Source organism: Oncorhynchus mykiss, chromosome 15, assembly GCF_057628025.1.
Source record: "Oncorhynchus mykiss isolate SJ-2025 chromosome 15, ASM5762802v1, whole genome shotgun sequence".
Lineage (NCBI taxonomy): Eukaryota > Metazoa > Chordata > Actinopteri > Salmoniformes > Salmonidae > Oncorhynchus > Oncorhynchus mykiss.
In genome coordinates, this window is record NC_143036.1 from 53660091 (window position 1) to 53679439 (window position 19349).

Below are 19349 nucleotides of genomic sequence, written 5' to 3' on the forward strand. Positions count from 1 at the left end.
GGAAACTATGTGGAATGCACATAAGTCAGACAACACTTTCCTGAATAGTGGATAACGAGTCAAGAGTGTCGACTTCCTAAACATTATCCATAGAAAAATGTATACTAATTAAAACCATTGATCTCTTTATTTAGAAAATACAGTATAATGAAGGACAGAATTATCTTACAAGTTTCAACTCTGATGTCTTTCAACGGAATAATGCTGCTGTACAGGACAGTCATTGCACATACCCCTGAACAAAATCAATATTATTATTTTTACACTGTCCTATAATTATGGGGGGAAAAAACACAAAAATAGCAATATCCAAACACTGTAAAACACATCTAAGAACACATCCTCCAACTGCCAGAACTCATACATACATGTACTGTAGAGTATTTCCAGTGATTGTATGTAGAAAAAGAGATATTGCATTGTTTCGAATGAGAGGTGCTCTGAGTAAGGCATTCATTTATAATCAAAAACTGGCACTCATTACTTTGGCACAAGGTTAGGGTTTCTGAAACAAAAGTCAGGAGTAACTGCAACAAGTGTAAAGAAATGATCAACGTGTTAGGTTACTGCATGTGCCAATCAAAGTATAGACTACTTTTCAATGCTTCGATTGGGATTATCATGTTATTGCTATTCCACCAGTTCCACTCGTACTTACATACTGTATAGGTAGTGAGGAGGAAGCCATAGTTGTTGATCTTTACAATTATTGTACATTCTGAACCTGAGAATCCTCAAGATAAGCAGTTATTTTTGAAAGCTTTTGCATTCAAGAAAACTCAGAAAGTCAAATGACTTTGTCTTCACCTGTGTGGGACAAACTTGACATGTCTTTTGAGACATGCCCCAGAAGCAGACATGGTGCTGACTCGATAGACATTTACCAAAACACCCTACATATACCAAATCATGAGTGAGAGTACATTTCGAATTTGTGTTCTAAAAACGGAATTTCAACAAAAGTCACATTTTGAAATATTGTATAAAATTTCAGAATACAGTTTTAAATATGACATATTCAAACAGAAATATAAAACTGCAGCCATGCACACTTAGATTCCACAAAGAAGCACAACACAGTTACACAATCATAGTTCAATACAAATATAATACAACCAAGTACATCTCGGCCGCCTACACAAATTCCCCGGAGAGAAACACTAAAGACTACACTAGATAATATGAAAAAGGATCATGTCTTATGTGCTTGTGTCATCAGAGAATGTTCCATAACCTTAAGAGAAAGTTACAGAACACTCAGAGAATACTTAATGGCCTTGACAGCCCAAGGTAGTTCTGCTTTACAATGAAAAAATTGACTAGACAACAGATCTCGTAAAAATCAGCACCATTGTGTGACAACTACTGTGTATTCAGCGAGGGAGATCAGCCTCACAAGGACACGTGTATCCCTTCAGCTGTTGTGCTGTTATTCAAGGTTAGCTGCTGTGGGGAGGTGGATTGAGGGCTAAACCAAGACAGCCATGACACCTTTGGGAAGACAGAGAGTGAAGCCCACAGGACTCGTCGGGTTCCCAGAGGGAGTCAGGGACACTGCCCTCGACTTACCCAGAGACAGTCTTCCCACGCCTCCCAATCCCTGGTCAAACCCTTCAGATCAGCCTCAAAAAGGTTTTCCTGTGTCCTTATCCTTTCCTTTCTCTCCATCTGGCCAAAGGCTTCACAGACCTTTATAAACATAAATTAACTACCACGTATTACTTACAGCCGGGTTCCCCAACAGGCGGGTCGAATTTGGCCCGCGGGTGATTTTATTTTTTCTCATTGTTGGACATAAAAAATGTTTAAAAAATTGAAACACCAGGAAATCAGCTCCATGTGATTTTAATTGTGGAAATCTGTTCCCAAGTATTCCCACGCATAATAGAGAGACGGGGTCGCATACAAATGTAAGCAAGTTTGGAAGTTATTATCTTTGTCAAATCCTATATCTGTTTTGAGGTTTTTGCAGTCAATTTTATGTATACAAATGATTTGCAATTATGTTGTTTCGGCCCCTTGACCATCCGCTCAAGAAGAAAAACAAAACTGGTGGCGCAGTGGTTAAGGGCGCTGTACTGCAGCGCCAGCTGTGCCATCAGAGTCCCTGGGTTCGCGCCCAGGCTCTGTCGTAACCGGCCGCGACCGGGAGGTCCGTGGGGCGACGCACAATTGGCCTAGCGTCGTCCGGGTTAGGGAGGTTGCCGACACATTGGTGCGGCTGGCTTCCGGGTTGGATGCGAGCTGTGTTAAGAAGCAGTACGGCTGGTTGGGTTGTGTATCGGAATCAAATCAACCATCATCAGCATGACATTTAGCCTTCGTCTCTCCCAATGAGACAAGATACAATTGGATACCACGAAAATTGGGGAGAAAAAGGGGGTAAAAAAAAAACATCCCGCGGCTGGATCTACATCTGTTTGTGATTACATAAATGAAAATACTATTAACCCAGAAAGGGGAAATGTGGTTCAATTCTCCCTTAAAGCAGTCAAAAATGTGATTATCCTGTGGTTTATACACATTTCCACACTACGAGGTTGGAATAATACTGTGAAAATGATGATAAATGTAAGTGCTGTTTCTTCCTGTTTCTTTGGGATGGAGTTTCGGTCTGCCTAGCGACATCCGCAGGCGGGGAAAATGAGTTAATAGACCGATAAAAGAGTTCAAAACCTGTCTGCCAATAACAGCTACTTTTCCCCTCCCTACTCAGACCACTCCCAGACAGTCCAAGCAAAATTCTTGCTTGAGAAATTGCTCACCTATGAAGCTATTTGTGTATACGTTTTACTATTTTAATTGAAAACAATCAATCAATCAATTGTTAGCCTGTACTATCTTTCCAAAAATGCCCTTTTTTCTAGAAATATATAAATCAACCACAATATCATCTGCACCTATGAGATTTACGAACTAAAACATAATGGCTGTGATCATGAATAAATACACATGCAAAACATTACAACATAAACTAAGAACAGTGTCAGTACTTAATTCATGCCATGGTTTTAAAATGAATTATTCCACAAAGCACAGAAACTAATCAAATTGAGTGAGAGAAAAAAATGAACTGGTGGTTTGGACATAGTGGTTGGATTGGATGTTGTGACTGACAGAATAGTGACAGTATTCCACACTGTAAGAGCCTGCTCCTGCCAAGTTGCCATGACATCGTTATTACTGTCTATACGTTACTGTACAATTTCTGCATGGATACAGGTGACTACAAACTGATGTTCTATTTCTGCCACATATTTACATGAAGATCACAGTAGTCGTAGGCTTGTGTCCCTGGTATGCGTGTCCTCCCCGCTCATTGGGCCTGTTGTAGTAGACCCTCCCATTGGATAGGCTGTGAAAACACCTCTCTCTCCAGCCACATTTCATAGCTGTAGTGGAAGTCCTCCGGCAGCTCAACACGCTGGCCCAGAACGCTTTGCAGGCAGTTGTCCACCGGGGCGAACTCGCCGTTCTGGTTCTTGTCGTAGCGACGGCTGTTGAACTTCTCGATGCTCTCCCTCAGGGCGCACTCCTCCGCCTGGAAGTCCCACGGCCGCGCGTCGATATCTGGAGGACAAAAAGAACAACAGAGTTTTATTCTCAGGTCTATTAACTCGATGAACAACACCACATAACCCTATCCATTGTCTCTGCCGATTTTCTGTTCGGGAAAATACGTTATACTATTGTTAAAGGACAATAGACCTCAATAATCAATCAATACAGAGAAAACAGTGAATTCTGGGATTTAAATGACATCAGAGGGACATCCTGTCAGTCTGTATCACCAGACTGACAGGATGACAGGACGGTGCAGTTGGAAGGCCAACTGCACCGTCCTCAACCGCAAGGCTCTCCAGAGGGTGGTGCAGTCTGCATAACGCATCACCGGGGGCCAACTACCTGCCCTCCATGACACCTACAGCGCCCGATGTCACAGGAAGGCCAAAAGGATTATCAAGGACATCAACCACCCGAGCCACGGCCTGTTCACACCACTACCATCCAGAAGGCGAGGTCAGTACAGTTGCATCAAAGCTGGGACCGAGAGACTGAAAAACAGCTTCTATCTCTAAACAGCAATAACTAACTTAAAGAGGCTCCCGCCTATATTTTTACATTTATTTTTATTTAACTAAGAACAAATTCTTATTTTCAATGACGGCCTAGGAACAGTGGGATAACTGCTTTGTTCAGGGGCAGAACGACAGAATTTTACCTTGTCAGTTCAGGGATTCGATCTTGCAACCTTTTGGTTACTAGTCCAACGATCTAACCACTAGGCTACCTGCCGCCCCATTGAGACCCAATCCCTGGCAACTTTAATAAATTGATCACTAGACACTTTATACAATGCCACATTACTAATGTTTACACATCTTACATTACTCATATCACATGTACAGTTGAAGTCGGAAGTTTACATACACCTTAGCCAAATACATTTAAACTCAGTTGTTCACAATTCCTGACATTTAATCTGAGTAAAAAATTCCCTGTCTTAGGTCAGTTAGGATCACCACTTTATTTTAAGAATGTAAAATGTTATAAAAATAGTAGAGAGAATTATTTATTTCAGCTTTTATTTCTTTCATCACATTCCCAGTGGGCCAGAAGTTTACATACACTCAATTAGTATTTGGTAGCATTGCCTTTAAATTGTTTAACTTGGGTCAAATGTTTTGGGTAGCCTTCCACAAGCTTCCCACAATAAGTTGGGTGAATTTTGGCCCATTCCTCCTGACAGAGCTGGTGTACCTGAGTCAGGTCTGTAGGCCTTCTTGCTCGCACATGCTTTTTCAGTTCTGCCCACACATTTTCTATGCGATTGAGGTCAGGGTTTTGTGATGGCCACTCCAATACCTTGACTTTGTTGTTCTTAAGCCATTTTGCCACAACTTTGGAAGTATGCTTGGGGTCATTGTCCATTTGGAAGACACATTTGCGACCAAGCTTTAACTTCCTGACTGATGACTTGAGATGTTGCTTCAATATATCCACATAATTTTCCTCATCATGATGCCATCTATTTTGTGAAGTGCACAAGTCCATCCTGCAGGAAAGCACTCCAACAACATGATGCTGCCACCCCCGTACTTCATGGTGGGGATGATGTTCTTCGGCTTGCAAGCCTCCCCCTTTTTCCTCCAAACATAACGATGGTCATTATGGCCAAACAGTTCTATTGTTGTTTCATCAGACCAGAGGACATTTCTCCAAAAAGTATGATCTTTGTTCCCATGTGCAGTTGCAAACCGTAGTCTGGCTTTTTTTATGGTGGTTTTGGAGCAGTGGCTTCTTCCTTGCTGAGTGGCCTTTCAGGTTATGTCGATATAGGACTTGTTTAACTGTGGATATAGATACTTTTGTACCTGTTTCCTCCAGCATCTTCACAAGGTCCTTTGCTGTTGTTCTGGGATTGATTTGCACTTTTCGCACCAAAGTACGTTCATCAATAGGAGACAGAACGCGTCTTCTTCCTGAGCGATATGACAGCTGCGTGGTCCCATGGTGTTTATACTTGCGTACTATTGTTTGTACAGATGAACGTGGTACCTTCAGGCGTTTGGAAATTGCTCCCAAGGATGAACCAGACTTGTGGAGGTCTACACATTTTTTTCTGAGGTCTTGGCTGATTTATTTGGATTTTCCCATGATGTCAAGCAAGGAGGCACTGAGTTTGAAGGTAGGCCTTGAAATACATCCACAGGTACACCTCCAATTGACTCAAATTATGTCAATTAGCCTATCAGAAGCTTCTAAAGCCATGACATAATTGTTTTGAATTTTCCAAGCTGTTTAAAGGCACAGTCAACTTAGTGTATGTACACTTCAGACCCACTGGAATTGTGATACAGTGAATTATATGTGAAATAATCTGTCTGTAAACAATTGTTGGAAAAATTACTTGTGTCATACAGATGCCCTAACCGACTTGCCAAAACTATAGTTTGTTAACAAGAAATGTGTGGGTGGTTGAAAAACAAGTTTTAATGACTCCATCCGTAAATACTGTATTTTATACCATCTATTGCACCTTGCCTGTGCCGCTCGGCCATTGCTCATCCATATACTTACACGTACATATTCTCATTCACCCCTTTAGATTTGTGTGTATTAGGTAGTTGTTGGGGAATTCTTAGATTACTTGTTAGATATTACTGCACCGTTGGAACTAGAAGCACAAGCATTTTGCTACACTAGCATTAACATCTGCTAACCAGGTGTACATGACCAATAACATTTGATTTGAAGAACCAATGGAGCTCTCTCCTCTCTTTCTCTCTGTCCATCTGGTCCATTGAGAATAGAACCTGAGACATGTGATGACAGACAGTCGTCTCTTTTTCTCTGAGGGCCTCTCACCCCTAGCTGGTCCCTGGTTTGGTTGCTATGGCAACACATCCTTAGTTACCGGCCTTCATCTTACAGCAGTTGGCTGATTGGACTTTCCGTTACGGAGATCAATAATCAAAGGCACATAGTATGTACCTACCGCATTGCATTTCACATTCATCAACAAATTCTGATTCGTTTCATAGCTTTCACATCTCCTACAGACCAGTGATTTAAGAGTTGACTTCAGGTATGCGTTCAATAGTTTATTTCCTCTGCATCTTACCGTTGCCATAGGCCCAGTCATCATTGAGCCTGTGTCGTACTTTCTGGTAGATTGCTGACATGGTCTTCATGTTGCTCTTCCTCCACTGGCGGCCCAGGTACTTGGTCTGGATCTTGAGCAGCTTGAGGACATACAGCTGCATCATGGCCTGTTTGACCTTCAGCGCCCTCTTCAGGATGGGAGCAGACTTGAACACCACCAGCATCTGAGAGAGGAGGTGGAAGAGAAGGACACAGTGGATCTCAAAAATGTCCCGTCACAAATCGTTGAATTCTAAACTGTCCTCTAGCCTGTACACCCTAGGCACTCTTGTAGATCTGAAAGGATCTGATAGGTTCTACAAGTGGGTACTGAATAAGGGACATGTGATCATAAAGAGACGCAGGACCAGGTCTCTCTCACCATGGTCCTGGAGTGTTTCCACTTAGTCAGCTTGTTGAGGATCCTCAGCAGGTTGATGCAGGAGAAGAGATTACGCCAGCAGAACTGATTACTGTCTCCAGCTTCCTACAAATCACAGGCAACAACAGGGTTAGGAGAATTGAAAACGCCCACAAAGAATACATGTATAACGGCCTAGTGTTTAGGATGGGTAGCCGGACACGGCCAGTGTCTAATCACAGCCAACAGATGAACCGAACCCATAGCCAGGTCTTTTAACATTCGAACAGTCTGATGTAAACACATGGGTTTGTGATCTGGACTCACCAAGCTCTCAGCCGTGAGCTCAGGCATCTCGTGGACCACACAGTGAGGGAAGTCCAGCACACATATACTACAATGAGAGCACAAACGAGAGTATTACAGCCCATCTTTGTGTCAACAGTGGTGTTACACCTGTCATTGAGGTGAGAGGTACACATTTGCCAACCACACCTGAACCCCCCCCCCCCCCCCGTGTTTTGGCACCTCCACCCCTCAGCCGCTGGTGTCTTTTATGAGCAGGAAACAAATACCTGGCAGTCGGAAGCCATGCCTTTATGTGGGTGCAGATGCACCTCTGGCACTGTGGCAGAATCTAAGTGGTAGTCAGTTGTAGTCAGTGAGTCCTACCTGTTTTTGGCACTGATGTAAGACATGATGTTCTGGTTGAAGAACTTGAGGATCAGTGGGATGCAGTTAGCAAACACCAGGTGTTGAGAGACAATCTCAAACTGGAGGGAGAGGGAGGGAGGGAGGGAGAGAGAGAGGGAGAGAGGGAGAGAGAGAGACAGGAAGTACAAGGTCACTGCAAAGTCCCTGACTGTCTTTAGTGCACAGGAACCATGGAGGACCAGATAAAGCACTAAGGCCCACTAGCCCTTTAACTCCTAATAATAAAAATTCATATCCATTAAATAATAAAAGATTAATCCTCCAACCCCCAGTCTTTTTATATTTTATGAGCAGCCTGCAGAGTTCAGGAATAGACCGATTTCTCCTCTTTTATACATTCTATGCAATCGTTTACGATCATCAAAAGACCGTTCAAGACCACTTTTTGTTAGCACAGCTACTATTATTGCTGTGTGCCTATGAATTCAAAGCAGGAACCATGATGAGCATTCTGTCATCCGACTTTTGGGGTGTAAAAGACACTCTGAAATGACAACCCCTTTACACTCTCACGATGGGAATGACGGGGGTTCCAATAAGAGGATTTAGCCAATCTGCTCTCCCTGGAAGTACTCAGCTCTGCGGCATGGCCGTCTAAGAGCCAGCAGGATAGGCAGACTCATTTAACCCTTTCACTGAGCTGGGTTCTGCAGTTGCAATAATGCATCTTTGCAACAAGCTTCATTTGGCAGTTGGTCGTGGGAAATAAGAGTGAAGGTAATCATTTTGGGCAGTAGATGGCGCTACAATAATTTTACATCCAGCTTTGTTCATCTTTCATCCTATTAAATGGGGAACTAGCTCCTTTTTCATGTAGGATTTGACAGAACAGTCCTGACCTGCTGCCAGGTATAAGCACACTATTGTCAAAAGAGCAGATGCTCCATTTCTCTCTGAAGACGATTCACTACCTATCAATAGTGGTTGCGTGCCAAAAAGTCAACCTTGAACCAATCCCTTTTAAAAAAGGTACATGGTTTCGTGTGCTGAAGAGAGACACACTCTCTCGTCTCAGGGAGAAGCAGCAGTAGGACGACGATACAAGCTAATCGGCCCAAAATAGGAATTATAATCCTCCTTTACAAGAGCAGATTTTGGAAGGAGCTCAGCTTTGCATTTTAGAAAATGGATGGTGCGGCTATGTACCCATTTCTTGTCTGATGGTACTTCTCCAACCCTCCTCCTCCTCCTCCTGCCTCCCTCTATCCTGCCTCCCTCTATCCTGCCTCCCTCTATCCTGCCTCCCTCTCTGTGTGCAGGGAGACGTATGAACCTTTGACTGTGTGCCTATCATTCCAGTGCAGGATCTGTGTTGTCGGCTGCCAGGAGCCAAATGGGTGGGGGATGTGAGAGGAGATGAAGACAGAAAGCGAGAGAAATGTGGTGGTGAATGTGGAAGGCAGGGAGATGAGAGAGAATGGAGGCTGACTTAGTGTGTGAGGGTGGGAAAGGTGTGTGTGTGTGGGGGGGGGGGGGGGTAAACTGTTCGCCTGCTGTGGTGTAAAAAAAAAGTTAAGCTTCCTATATTTTCAATGCATTTTTCTGCAAAAGTGGTTAAACTGCGTTTACCCTCCACTACCCCACTGGAAGAGATGAGAGTGAGAGAGCAGCGGCAGACCTGAGGGGGTGGGGGAGAGAAAGGGATGGAGAGCGAGAGATAGTGGCTGACCTGGGGTGTGAGGGGGGGGGGGGGGGGGGAACAGAGAAAGAGAGAGAGAGGTAGAGAGAAAGAAAGACCGGTAGGGGCGGTAGGTGGGCTTACTTGGTAGATGTGATTGAGTTTCAGGTGCTTGAGGAGCAGCAGCAGAAGTGCAGAGATGGCCTTGACAATGATCTCCTTGTGTCTGTTCACGTCAATACCCAGCTTCATGCTCTGGAGGACCGTGATTCTGCCATCACACACACACACACACACACACACACACACACACACACACACACCCCTTTTATGTGATTCATAGCAACAACTTCCCTTGACATGACAAATCTATAGTCATTGACTTTATCTATGAACAAACTATATTACAGGTCCTCCTTATCGCCATCACTCAACTTAAGCATGAACGGCAAAGATGGCCGTGAGGGAACAAGGAGAGGCACAAGGCTATTACACTCACGGCATCTCCTCTGGCAGCACATCAGCCAGTATATTGATGGAGTCCGTCTTGGCCTTGGAGGTAGGTGCTGCAGCCAGCAGCAGCTTCAGAAGGGCAATCTGATCAATACAATGTGGGTTTTTAGCTTTCAACCTCTCAGCTCGGAAACATGACAGGTCTAGACAGCAAATACTTAGTAACAATCTATGATTTTTGAGATGCAAAGTAAGATGATGCCATCATCTTACATTACATTTGAACATCTTGACCATGTTTTGTTATAATCTCCACCCGGCACAGCCAGAAGAGGACTGGCCACCCCACATAGCCTGGTTCCTCTCTAGGTTTCTTCCTAGGTTTTGGCCTTTCTAGGGAGTTTTTCCTAGCCACCGTGCTTCTTCACCTGCATTGCTTGCTGTTTGGGGTTTTAGGCTGGGTTTCTGTACAGCACTTTGAGATATCAGCTGATGTACGAAGGGCTATATAAAATAAATTTGATTTGATTTGATTTGATTTGATGCCATGTGAAGTGTCTTGGTAGAGCAGAATATAACGGTAGATGTCCTCACCACATACTGAGACAGGTTAGGAAGCATTCCCAGATACAGGATCTCTGTTGGGGTCTCATCCACATCCTCTTCTCCCTGACACAACACAACACCACACGATATGAGTTACACACGGTCTATAGTCATCTTGTTTCCAATCACAGAGCCCTGTTCCAACACTTAGAAAATGAAAGATCATATTTCTATTTGACCAGGTTAGTCTCATTGAGATTAAGAATCTATTTTAGAAGAGAGATAGAATTCAAATGTTATTACAAAGACACATTCACAACATAAAACACAAAAAGCCCTTCAGTTTTAAAATGTAAAAATGTAGACATTGAGCAGACATTATGCTTTTGGGAGGTGTGGTGCAACTAGGGGTCAAAACATTGACAGCCCCCCCACTTCATTTTCTAGTAGAGTTTTAGCCTAGCATTAAACTCATTCAAATAGAGGAGTTCCTGTCATTTCATATAAAGTAAACAGTGAGAAGCGTCACTGACCAGGGTCATGGGGCACTGTTGAAGCTCCTCTTCCCTCTTGATCTGCATCTCAGCTATAGAGACATATTTGTGCTGGAGGGAAAAGAGAGCATGGTGTTGGATTGGGTGAGTTAGCCACAATACACAATACAATATAAAGCACTAGGAGAGCCAGTGCAAAGCACTTCATAACCACAATCGATTCTATTCCACTTCACACCTTTTCAATGAGACATCACCATGGCGATATACCATAGTATTCCGACATCATCTCGTCAGGCAGCGCGCGGGGTGTATACAGAAGCGGCTTTGAACGGGCGTTCATTAGTATTCACAGGTTGACACACAGAAGGGCATTCCTCAGTGTAACGGTGTTTCACAGTCAGTTCAAAACACACAATTAGATGTCCGAGTGGGATGTCAATGTCCAGGGATATTGACCCGCTGGTCAAATAAACGGTCAATGCTTCGTCACCGGTGTAACACTCGATCCTGGTGGAGCGAGAGCGACGGAGGGATTGAGAGGAGAGGTAGAAAGGACAGAAGAGGAAGAACAAGAGAGATTTATCTCCCCCTTACCTGTTTGAGGGTCTTGACACTCTCGTGTATGGGCCTAGGAAGACCGACCAGTGTCTCTGTGTCACTAGAAGAAAAAAAACATAGCAGCCGAGAGAGAACAGTCACTGGCACTGCAATAACTAGGACCACACATGGCAGTGTACTACGTGGAGCGAGCCTTTCAGACAACAACACAGTGAAAGCGACACTCACTTTCCCAGAGTGAAGCCGATGAACTTGTTCCTGCTGGTCTCCAGGAAGTGCTCGATGTCTTTCTCTCTGTGGAGACAGACCGATAGATTCGATAGAGGCCTGCTGCCCCTCACTAACCCCCCCCAGTCTGAGATTCACCTTCTCACTGATCACACTACGAGACCTACTGTGTTTCCCGGGCTTGTCGAGATACTATCTAAACAGACCGATCAAAGATGTTTGGCTGTTCGGCAAAAAAACGAATCTTGTTGTTTTGGAAGAGGAGGGAAGCGCCCTCTACCAAATTATGGCTCAGTGAATTGGCAAACACTGTACACTTAGAAAGAATTAGATATATTCTGAACAATAAATTATCAACATTTGATCAAATCTGGCAGCCTTTCCTCTCCTACTTGGACGAGTCGGCGCTGTGAATTTGTACTTATTAACGCACTCTCAATTGTAATATTTTAATCTACCTTTGGGCAGCATGTGCTGGCCCTGCCACCCGAGCAGTTGGGAGGGGGGGGGGTTGGGGCAATAAGGGGGGACATCTTCCCTCTTTCTTTCTACGTGTCCTTGTTTTGTATGTCGTGTTTTGTATTATTTGTTCTGCACCCAGGACTCTGGGTCTTGTTGTTCCTTTATGCTCTTTTATGTTTAGATAAGAATTGTATACCTGTCTTGTATACCTTATACACCATTCTTGTGTGTGTTTAATACAAATATTTGAAACAGAAAAAAAAAAAAAAAAAAAAGATGTTTGGCTGCTAACCAGATGATGCATCCAACAGACATCCATCTTAAGAGTGTTTGCACACACACACTTTAGGGTGTCGTGTTGGCTGCTTAAAGCCTCATCAGTCACACTCGATGCTGCCTCTGTACACTGTGTGATATTGGGATCTGGAACTCCACCTCATGTGCTAAATTATCATTCATGTCGCCAAGTCCACCCACGCACACACACACACACAAACACGAGAGATAGGCCACTGTCACTAATGTGTAGACAGAGGCCATCTTGCGAGGGGGAGCTGGCTGTTACTGTATTAGTGACTGAGGTGGGTTACTTTGAGTCCTCCTAAACAGAGGGGGCACTATCAGCAGCACGAGTGTGTAGAATAACAAAACTAGAACCCAGTGTACATTTGATTTTGTATGCTATCACTTGAGTTTGCAGATCTGAGGTAACCAATAAGGTGATCGATCCACCCTGCCTTCTGATGGTGTTTGGGGAGCTTCCACTATATTACACCTATCCAATCCCTTCAGATCTGCAAACACAGAAGGGTTAAGAGTTATGGCGAGGGGCGAGAGGTTGGTTTGGAACTGGGCGTTCCAGCCTTACCTGACTTTGGGGGCCCAGGGCAGACCCTTGGGGAGGGACGCACTCTCAGTGGGGGGTCTGAGCGGGGGCGGTGGGGGTGGCGGCTGGATGATGACATCACGGTCCAGGGGGTCCACCTCGCCCTCGATGCCACTGTCGGCTTCCTCGCCATCCTCCTCCTCGTCGCGTGCGTCGTCGTTCTTAAAGGGGTCTCGCTCGTTGTACGTGTCTAGGCTGTCCTGCTTTACCAGGGGCTGGAAACCAGAACAACCAGCAGGGGGCATGAAAGAGGCCGTCCCCTCACACACACACACACACACACACACACACACACACACACAGGCTTCCCACTTCAACCCCAAGCAATACTCAAGACTTACCTACCATAAGGCTGCACTCCAAGACAAAAAAGTTACAGAAACTCCCAGTAAAATACCTGAGGAACCTTTGGGCCCAACTCCATATTCAAGTGTTAAACATTCCACTTACAACCATAATGAGTCATACAAACACAAACCCCAATAATCTCAAACCACTTCCATAGTTTTAATGAATGACTGCGGCATCATCAATGCAACAAGCATCAGGCAAAGGGGGTTGCATTTAATAGCAGCGGAGCGCCAGTGCAATGCAACGTATGGCGGTGTGGTGGTAGTAAGTAGTCGTCAGGTAGACTGTGTGCTGGCGAGGAGAGCAACAGAGGTAACGGAAGCAGTGTGACCAGCATAGACCTACATGACTCATATCCCATGGAGAACAAGCCATTCAGCTGCGTGGTGGGAAAGAAGCTGCAGTGAACTGTTGTTCTACAGCGATACGCTGGCGGCCTAACAACCCGGTGGAGATGGAGACGAGAGGAAAGCTCCCGCCATGTCCGCAGGGACCTCGACCACAGCCAGCCCCGCCTCTGTACCCACCCATACAGTGCAGAGCGCAGTGAAGGGGGAGAAAAGGGGAAGGAGGAAGAGGAGGAGGAGGAGGACAAGGAATAAGAGGAAGAGGAGAAAGAAGAGGAAAAGAAAGAGGTGGAGGAATAGAAGGTGCAAGAACCAGCCCGAGGCAGAGAAAATGCAGAGGGAAAGTGGGTAAAGACCTGCTTCTTGGGAAAGGGACTGTCTCCTTCCAAGCTATCAACAAAGGCACTCTGCAGGGACACAAGGAAGAGGAGGGCGGTTGAGAGCCTGGTGAAGTCAGAGCCCCAGTCTAAAAACAGCACAGTTGGGATTAGAGGAAGAGGTTAAAAGAACAAACGTGTCAGGGGGAGTGCAGTACACCGAGGGTGTGCACATAGCTCCTAGTCACATTCTCTACTGCTACAGTCAGGCTGAGCAATCCATGCTTGTTAGAGGGCGTGGCGCCGTGAGGTTGTGACTGCACGGTTTTAGTTAGGCTCGCTGTTAGAACACATCGGGTGTGTATTCAGTCAAGTGAGACTAGCGCACAGGTGTGTGTGTGTGTGTGTGTGTGTGTGTGTGTGTGTGTGTGTGTGTGTGTGTGAAAAGCTCCAGGAACAGAATGTGCATGATATGATGGCTGTATAATACGTACCCTGCGGCTGCGGCGTCCTCTCTTGGCCTGCTGTTGCTGTTCGATGAGCTCCATTGCCGAGGCTGGAGGAGAGGCTGCTCTCATGCTCCGAATTACCTTGATGCTGTCCTCAGGCAAGGGGGGCAGGCTCAGCCTCTCTCTCCCTCGAACCTTCATCTCCTGGAGCTCCTCGAAGCCCCCCATGGTGAACTGTGACACGCAGAGAGACAGATGGACACAGAAAGCCACAGAGATGTACATGAACACACGGACAGAGCTCTGTGCAGCTATTGGCAAACCGAATTTTACGAACCCATCGATTCCATTGCAGGAGCCAGTCGAACCTGACACTCCGGTTCCAACGTCATTCTAGCAAGCGTTTTGAATTTACACTAGTGGTGGATGAAATACCTCTGTTACGGAGCGGCTAGCCTACTAAACGGACAGTTAATGGTGTCGGTGCTGTAGCTTACTGACCAGGATGGTCTTCCAGAGCAGGAGCAGGACCTTCTTCATGGGAAAGTGTGGAGCGTTCATACTGCAGAACTTGGTCACCATGGTGAAGAGCAACAGGGAAAATGGCTCTCCGTTGTACAGAGGAGAACCTGAGGTTAGAGGAGAGGGTCAACAGCCAGCACACACATACAGTGTACACACTAAAACATTTCCTGTATAATTTACAGTAACTTACTGGCAGCAATTGGCCAGTAAGTTACTGTACTTTCTTTTACAGTACAGCTACTGTAATCCATTTTACGGTAGCAAAACTGTTACTGTAATCTAATTTACACTACCAAGTCAGTTACTGCAATCTAAATTACAGTACCAATAACAATTACGGTATAAATCTGTAATCACCCAGTGCTCTTTGCAAGTTTTCATTTTTACATTCGGGTCATTTAGCAGGCACTCTTGTCATTAGCAACTTACGGTCTGTGCATTCAACCAAAGTTGAGAAGGAAAAAAAACACATATCAAAGTCATAGCATGTAGAAACGTTTCTGAAACCGTTACTGAAAATATTGTTGTAGTTAAGAAGACACTGGTCTTCAAAATAATAGTTATTACAGCAAGATATCTTATGATATCTCTCTGACTATCTCTGGATAGTGCCCAAACACTGAGATATTCACGGTGGCTTGACATCTCCTTCCTGTAAATGACTATAATGTCAAAGAACCCAGTCCAATACAGTAAAGGTGCCTAATAAACTGTAAGAAAGTAATTATTGCAGTATTTTCCTGTAATTACAAGGGATTGGAGCGAGAAGGTTGGCTGCTAGGTATTTGAATATTACATCATATTTATGAACATTTGTTTTTTTATATCACAGGCCTAAACAAAGGCTTCCAAACTGTCTGTTATTACAGGGCGAAACAGATTGAATAGACATTGTTAAATATTCAACCATTAAAGGTGTAAGACTCACTGCCACTCTGATCTAGTCTGGCAGAGGCCAGCTCTCGAGCTGTGTAGTCACCTGGGTCACGTCACCCAGGCTAACTCTGATCTAGTCTGGCAGAGGCCAGCTCTCGAGCTGCGTCGTGACGTGGGTCACGTCACCCAGGCTAACGCTGATCTGTTCCCTATATACATTTCATTGTTAGGGAACTACTATCACATATCAGTTAAATTTGTACAGCATTCTCACTAATATAGCCTCTTAAAAGACAACAATACCATGCACCCACTACTGCTCAAAAGGTTTTTGGCACTCCAAAAATGCAGTTTGGTACTGTATTCTGAATTACAGTCAATTACTGCCAGCAATTGGCCAGTAAGGTCCTGAAAATCTACAGGAAAAGGTTTGTAGAATTCCTAAAATACAGTATATTACTGTATTCTGGGTGGGTACAGCATTCTCACTCACGGGTGCAACAAATACAGCCTCTTACAAGGCACACATTAACATACAGCATGTTAATGAGCAAGACTCTTTCCCAGCTCACAACATTAACCCACAATGCACCATCATTAATCCTGTAAAACACATTTATGGTATTTTACTGTGCATTTCACAGTGTTTTGCTGTTGAAATTAAAGTCTTGGTGTGCTGTAAAACACATGTATGGCATTTTACTGCCTTCTACAGTGTTTTACTGTTGAAATTACAGAAACGTCTTACACACACACACACACACACACACACACACACAAACCCAGTTCAGTCTTGAATGCCTCTCTGGCAGTTCTCCACTCTGGCCTGTCGTCCTCTGTCTGCAGACGGATGGTCTCCACCATCAGGTACATGATGCTTAGCAAGACCCTAGTGGAACACAAGAGGTCAGAATGAACAGGTGTGTGCATGCATGCATCAAGACAAATAGTCTGTAAGCTACTGAGGTAGAACAGCTCTCCACTCCAAAAATATAACTGTGTGTGCTTGTGCATACATTATGTCTGCCTATGTGTAGTTTGTACATGTGTGAATCTGTAAATGTGTGTGTGTGCACACATAATGCTCTTGTACATGTTTCCACATGCACTTGCCTAGCTAATGCATCAGCCTAAATCACCCTACAGTAATTATACAATGTTAGCGAGGCAGTGTCCTGTGCATTAACGCCTTGATTCAGATGGAAAACAAGCCATAATGGCCTCCATTTTCTACAAGCTATTAGGACGTGTTATTTAGTTTCCCACCTTATTGTCCCTAGAATTTGTAAGCAAACAGCTGGAGGCAAGGCTTTCTCCTATAGAGCTCCATTTTTATGGAATGGTCTGCCTATCCATGTGAGAGACGCAGACTCGGTCTCAACCTTTAAGTCCTTACTGAAGACGCATCTCTTCAGTAGGTCCTATGATTGAGTGTAGTCTGGCCCAGGGATGCAAAGGTGAACGGCAAGGCACTGGAGCGACGAACCTCCCTTGCTGTCTCTGCCTGGCCGGCTCCCCTCTCTCCACTGGGATTCTCTGCCTCTGACCCTATTAGGGGGGGTTGAGTCACTGGCTTACTAGGGCTCTTCCAAGCCGTCCCTAGGAGGGGTTTGTCACTTGAGTAGGTTGAGTCACATATGTGATCTTCCTATCCGGTTTTGTGCCCCCTTGGGCTCGTGCTGTGGAAGAGATCTTCGTGGGCTATACTCAACCTTGCCTAAGGTTAGTAAGTTGGTGGTCTGTTGATATCCCTCTAGTGGTGTTTACTCCTGAAGTACTGACCTGTTGCATCCTCTACAACCACTGATTATTATTTGACCCTGCTGCCCATCCTTGAACATTTGAACATCTTGAAGAACAATCTGGCCTTAAATGGCCAGGTACTCTTATAGTTTCCACCCGGAACAGCCAGAAGAGGGCTGGCCAGGTTCCTTCCTTACTAGGGAGCTTTTCCTAGCCATAATGCTTCTACATATGCATTGCTTGCTGTTTGGGATTTTGTGCTTGGCTGATTGGGCGACTGCTGTAAAAATCAGTGAGGTGGAAGGATGGTCACCTGAGTTCTGTGCTGTCCGCCAGAGAGATGGCAGGTTTCCTCACTGCACTGCTGCAGGCTTGGTTGTTACTGCAGAGTGAAACACAGAAGCAGTTCAGCTTGTATACAGTACAAATCATACCACACCACAGCTAAAAACAGACGAGAGATATCGCTCATGTCTAGGCTCTGGTCAGGTCATGGGGTCAGGAAGTTCTCATTTCCTATAATTAAAGTGACAAGGAGGTGGCGGGTGTCGCTTTCTTAACTAGTGCGCAATCTCTAATATTAAAAGGAAGTCTTGAGGTTCTGCTAAACTGTATACCATACTATTTACCAAGTTTGCATCTATATTTTTCGTAGATGTCTATTTACCACCACAAACCAATGCTGGCACTAAAACCACACTCAACGAGCTGTATAGATCCATTGTCCAACAAGGAAATGCTCATCCAGAGGCAGCGCTCCTAGTGGCCGGTGATCTTAATGCAGGACAACTTCTCATTTCTCCCAGCAATTCACCTGTGCAACTAGAGGAGAAACAACTCTAGATCACCTTCACTCCACACACAGAGACACATACAAAGCTCTCCCTCCCCCTCCATTTTGCGATTTTGACCATAACTCTATCCTCCTGATTCCTGCTTACAAGCAAAAACTCAAACAGGAAGTACCAGTGACGGAAGTGGTCCGATGAAGCGAATGCTAAACTACAGAACTGTTTCGCTTGCACAGACTGGAATTTGTTCTGGGAATCATCCTATGGCATTTTCAGAGTTTACCACATCAGTCACCGGCTTCATTAATAAGTGCGTTGACAACGCTGTCCCCACATTGACCGTACATACTTTTCCCAACCAGAAGCCACGGATTACAGGCAACATCCACACTGAGCTAAAGCTGCCACTTTCAAGGTGAGGGACACTAACCCGGACGGTTATAAGAAATCCCACTACACCCTCAAAAAACCATCAAACAGGAAAAATGTCAATACAGGACTAATATCGAATCCTATTACACTGGCTCGGACCCTTGTCGGATGTGGCAAGGCTTGCAAACTATCACGGATTACAAAGGGAAACTCAGCCAAGAGCTGCCCAGTGACGTGATACTACCAGACAAGCTTAATGCCTTCTATGCTTGCTTTGAGGCAACACTGAACCATGCGTGAGAGCACCAACTGTTCCAGACGACTGGGTTATCACCCTCTCCGTAGCCGATGTGAGGAAAATCTTTAAACAGGTTAACATTCACAAGGCCGCAGGGCCAGATGGATTACCAGGACGTGTACTCAGAGCATGCGCTGACCAGCTGGCAAGTTAATTCACTGACATTTTAAACTTCTTCCTGACCCAGTCTGTAATACCTACATGCTTTAAGCAGACCACCATAGTTCCTGTGCTCAAGAACGCCAAAGGTAACCTGTCTAAATGACTATCACCTTGTAGCACTCACATCTGCAGCCGACAAGTGCTTTGAAA

General features: G+C 44.8%; 1 protein-coding gene across 4 annotated transcripts in view; it reads right to left on the minus strand.

Annotated features, from left to right (window-relative positions):
- Positions 1 to 111: 111 nt before the first annotated feature.
- The window catches only part of LOC110490240 (striatin-interacting protein 1 homolog), a 51615-nt gene continuing 32377 nt past the window's right edge, over positions 112 to 19349 (minus strand). For 2 of the 4 annotated variants that reach the window (XM_036944540.2, XM_036944538.2), the window contains exons 6-22: positions 17890 to 17958; positions 16616 to 16722; positions 14934 to 15061; positions 14478 to 14666; positions 14023 to 14073; positions 12951 to 13183; positions 11621 to 11686; positions 11429 to 11492; positions 10871 to 10942; positions 10386 to 10460; positions 9838 to 9935; positions 9483 to 9609; positions 7679 to 7779; positions 7334 to 7400; positions 7028 to 7132; positions 6626 to 6830; positions 112 to 3570 (exon numbers count right to left, since the gene is read on the minus strand). In XM_036944540.2, coding sequence (XP_036800435.1) covers positions 3317 to 3570; positions 6626 to 6830; positions 7028 to 7132; positions 7334 to 7400; positions 7679 to 7779; positions 9483 to 9609; positions 9838 to 9935; positions 10386 to 10460; positions 10871 to 10942; positions 11429 to 11492; positions 11621 to 11686; positions 12951 to 13183; positions 14023 to 14073; positions 14478 to 14666; positions 14934 to 15061; positions 16616 to 16722; positions 17890 to 17958 — 2011 coding nt within the window. In that variant the 3' untranslated portion in view covers positions 112 to 3316. The remainder of the gene's footprint in view (positions 3571 to 6625; positions 6831 to 7027; positions 7133 to 7333; positions 7401 to 7678; positions 7780 to 9482; positions 9610 to 9837; positions 9936 to 10385; positions 10461 to 10870; positions 10943 to 11428; positions 11493 to 11620; positions 11687 to 12950; positions 13184 to 14022; positions 14074 to 14477; positions 14667 to 14933; positions 15062 to 16615; positions 16723 to 17889; positions 17959 to 19349) is intronic. The other 2 variants (XM_090200329.1, XM_036944539.2) reach the window with 1 other exon arrangement.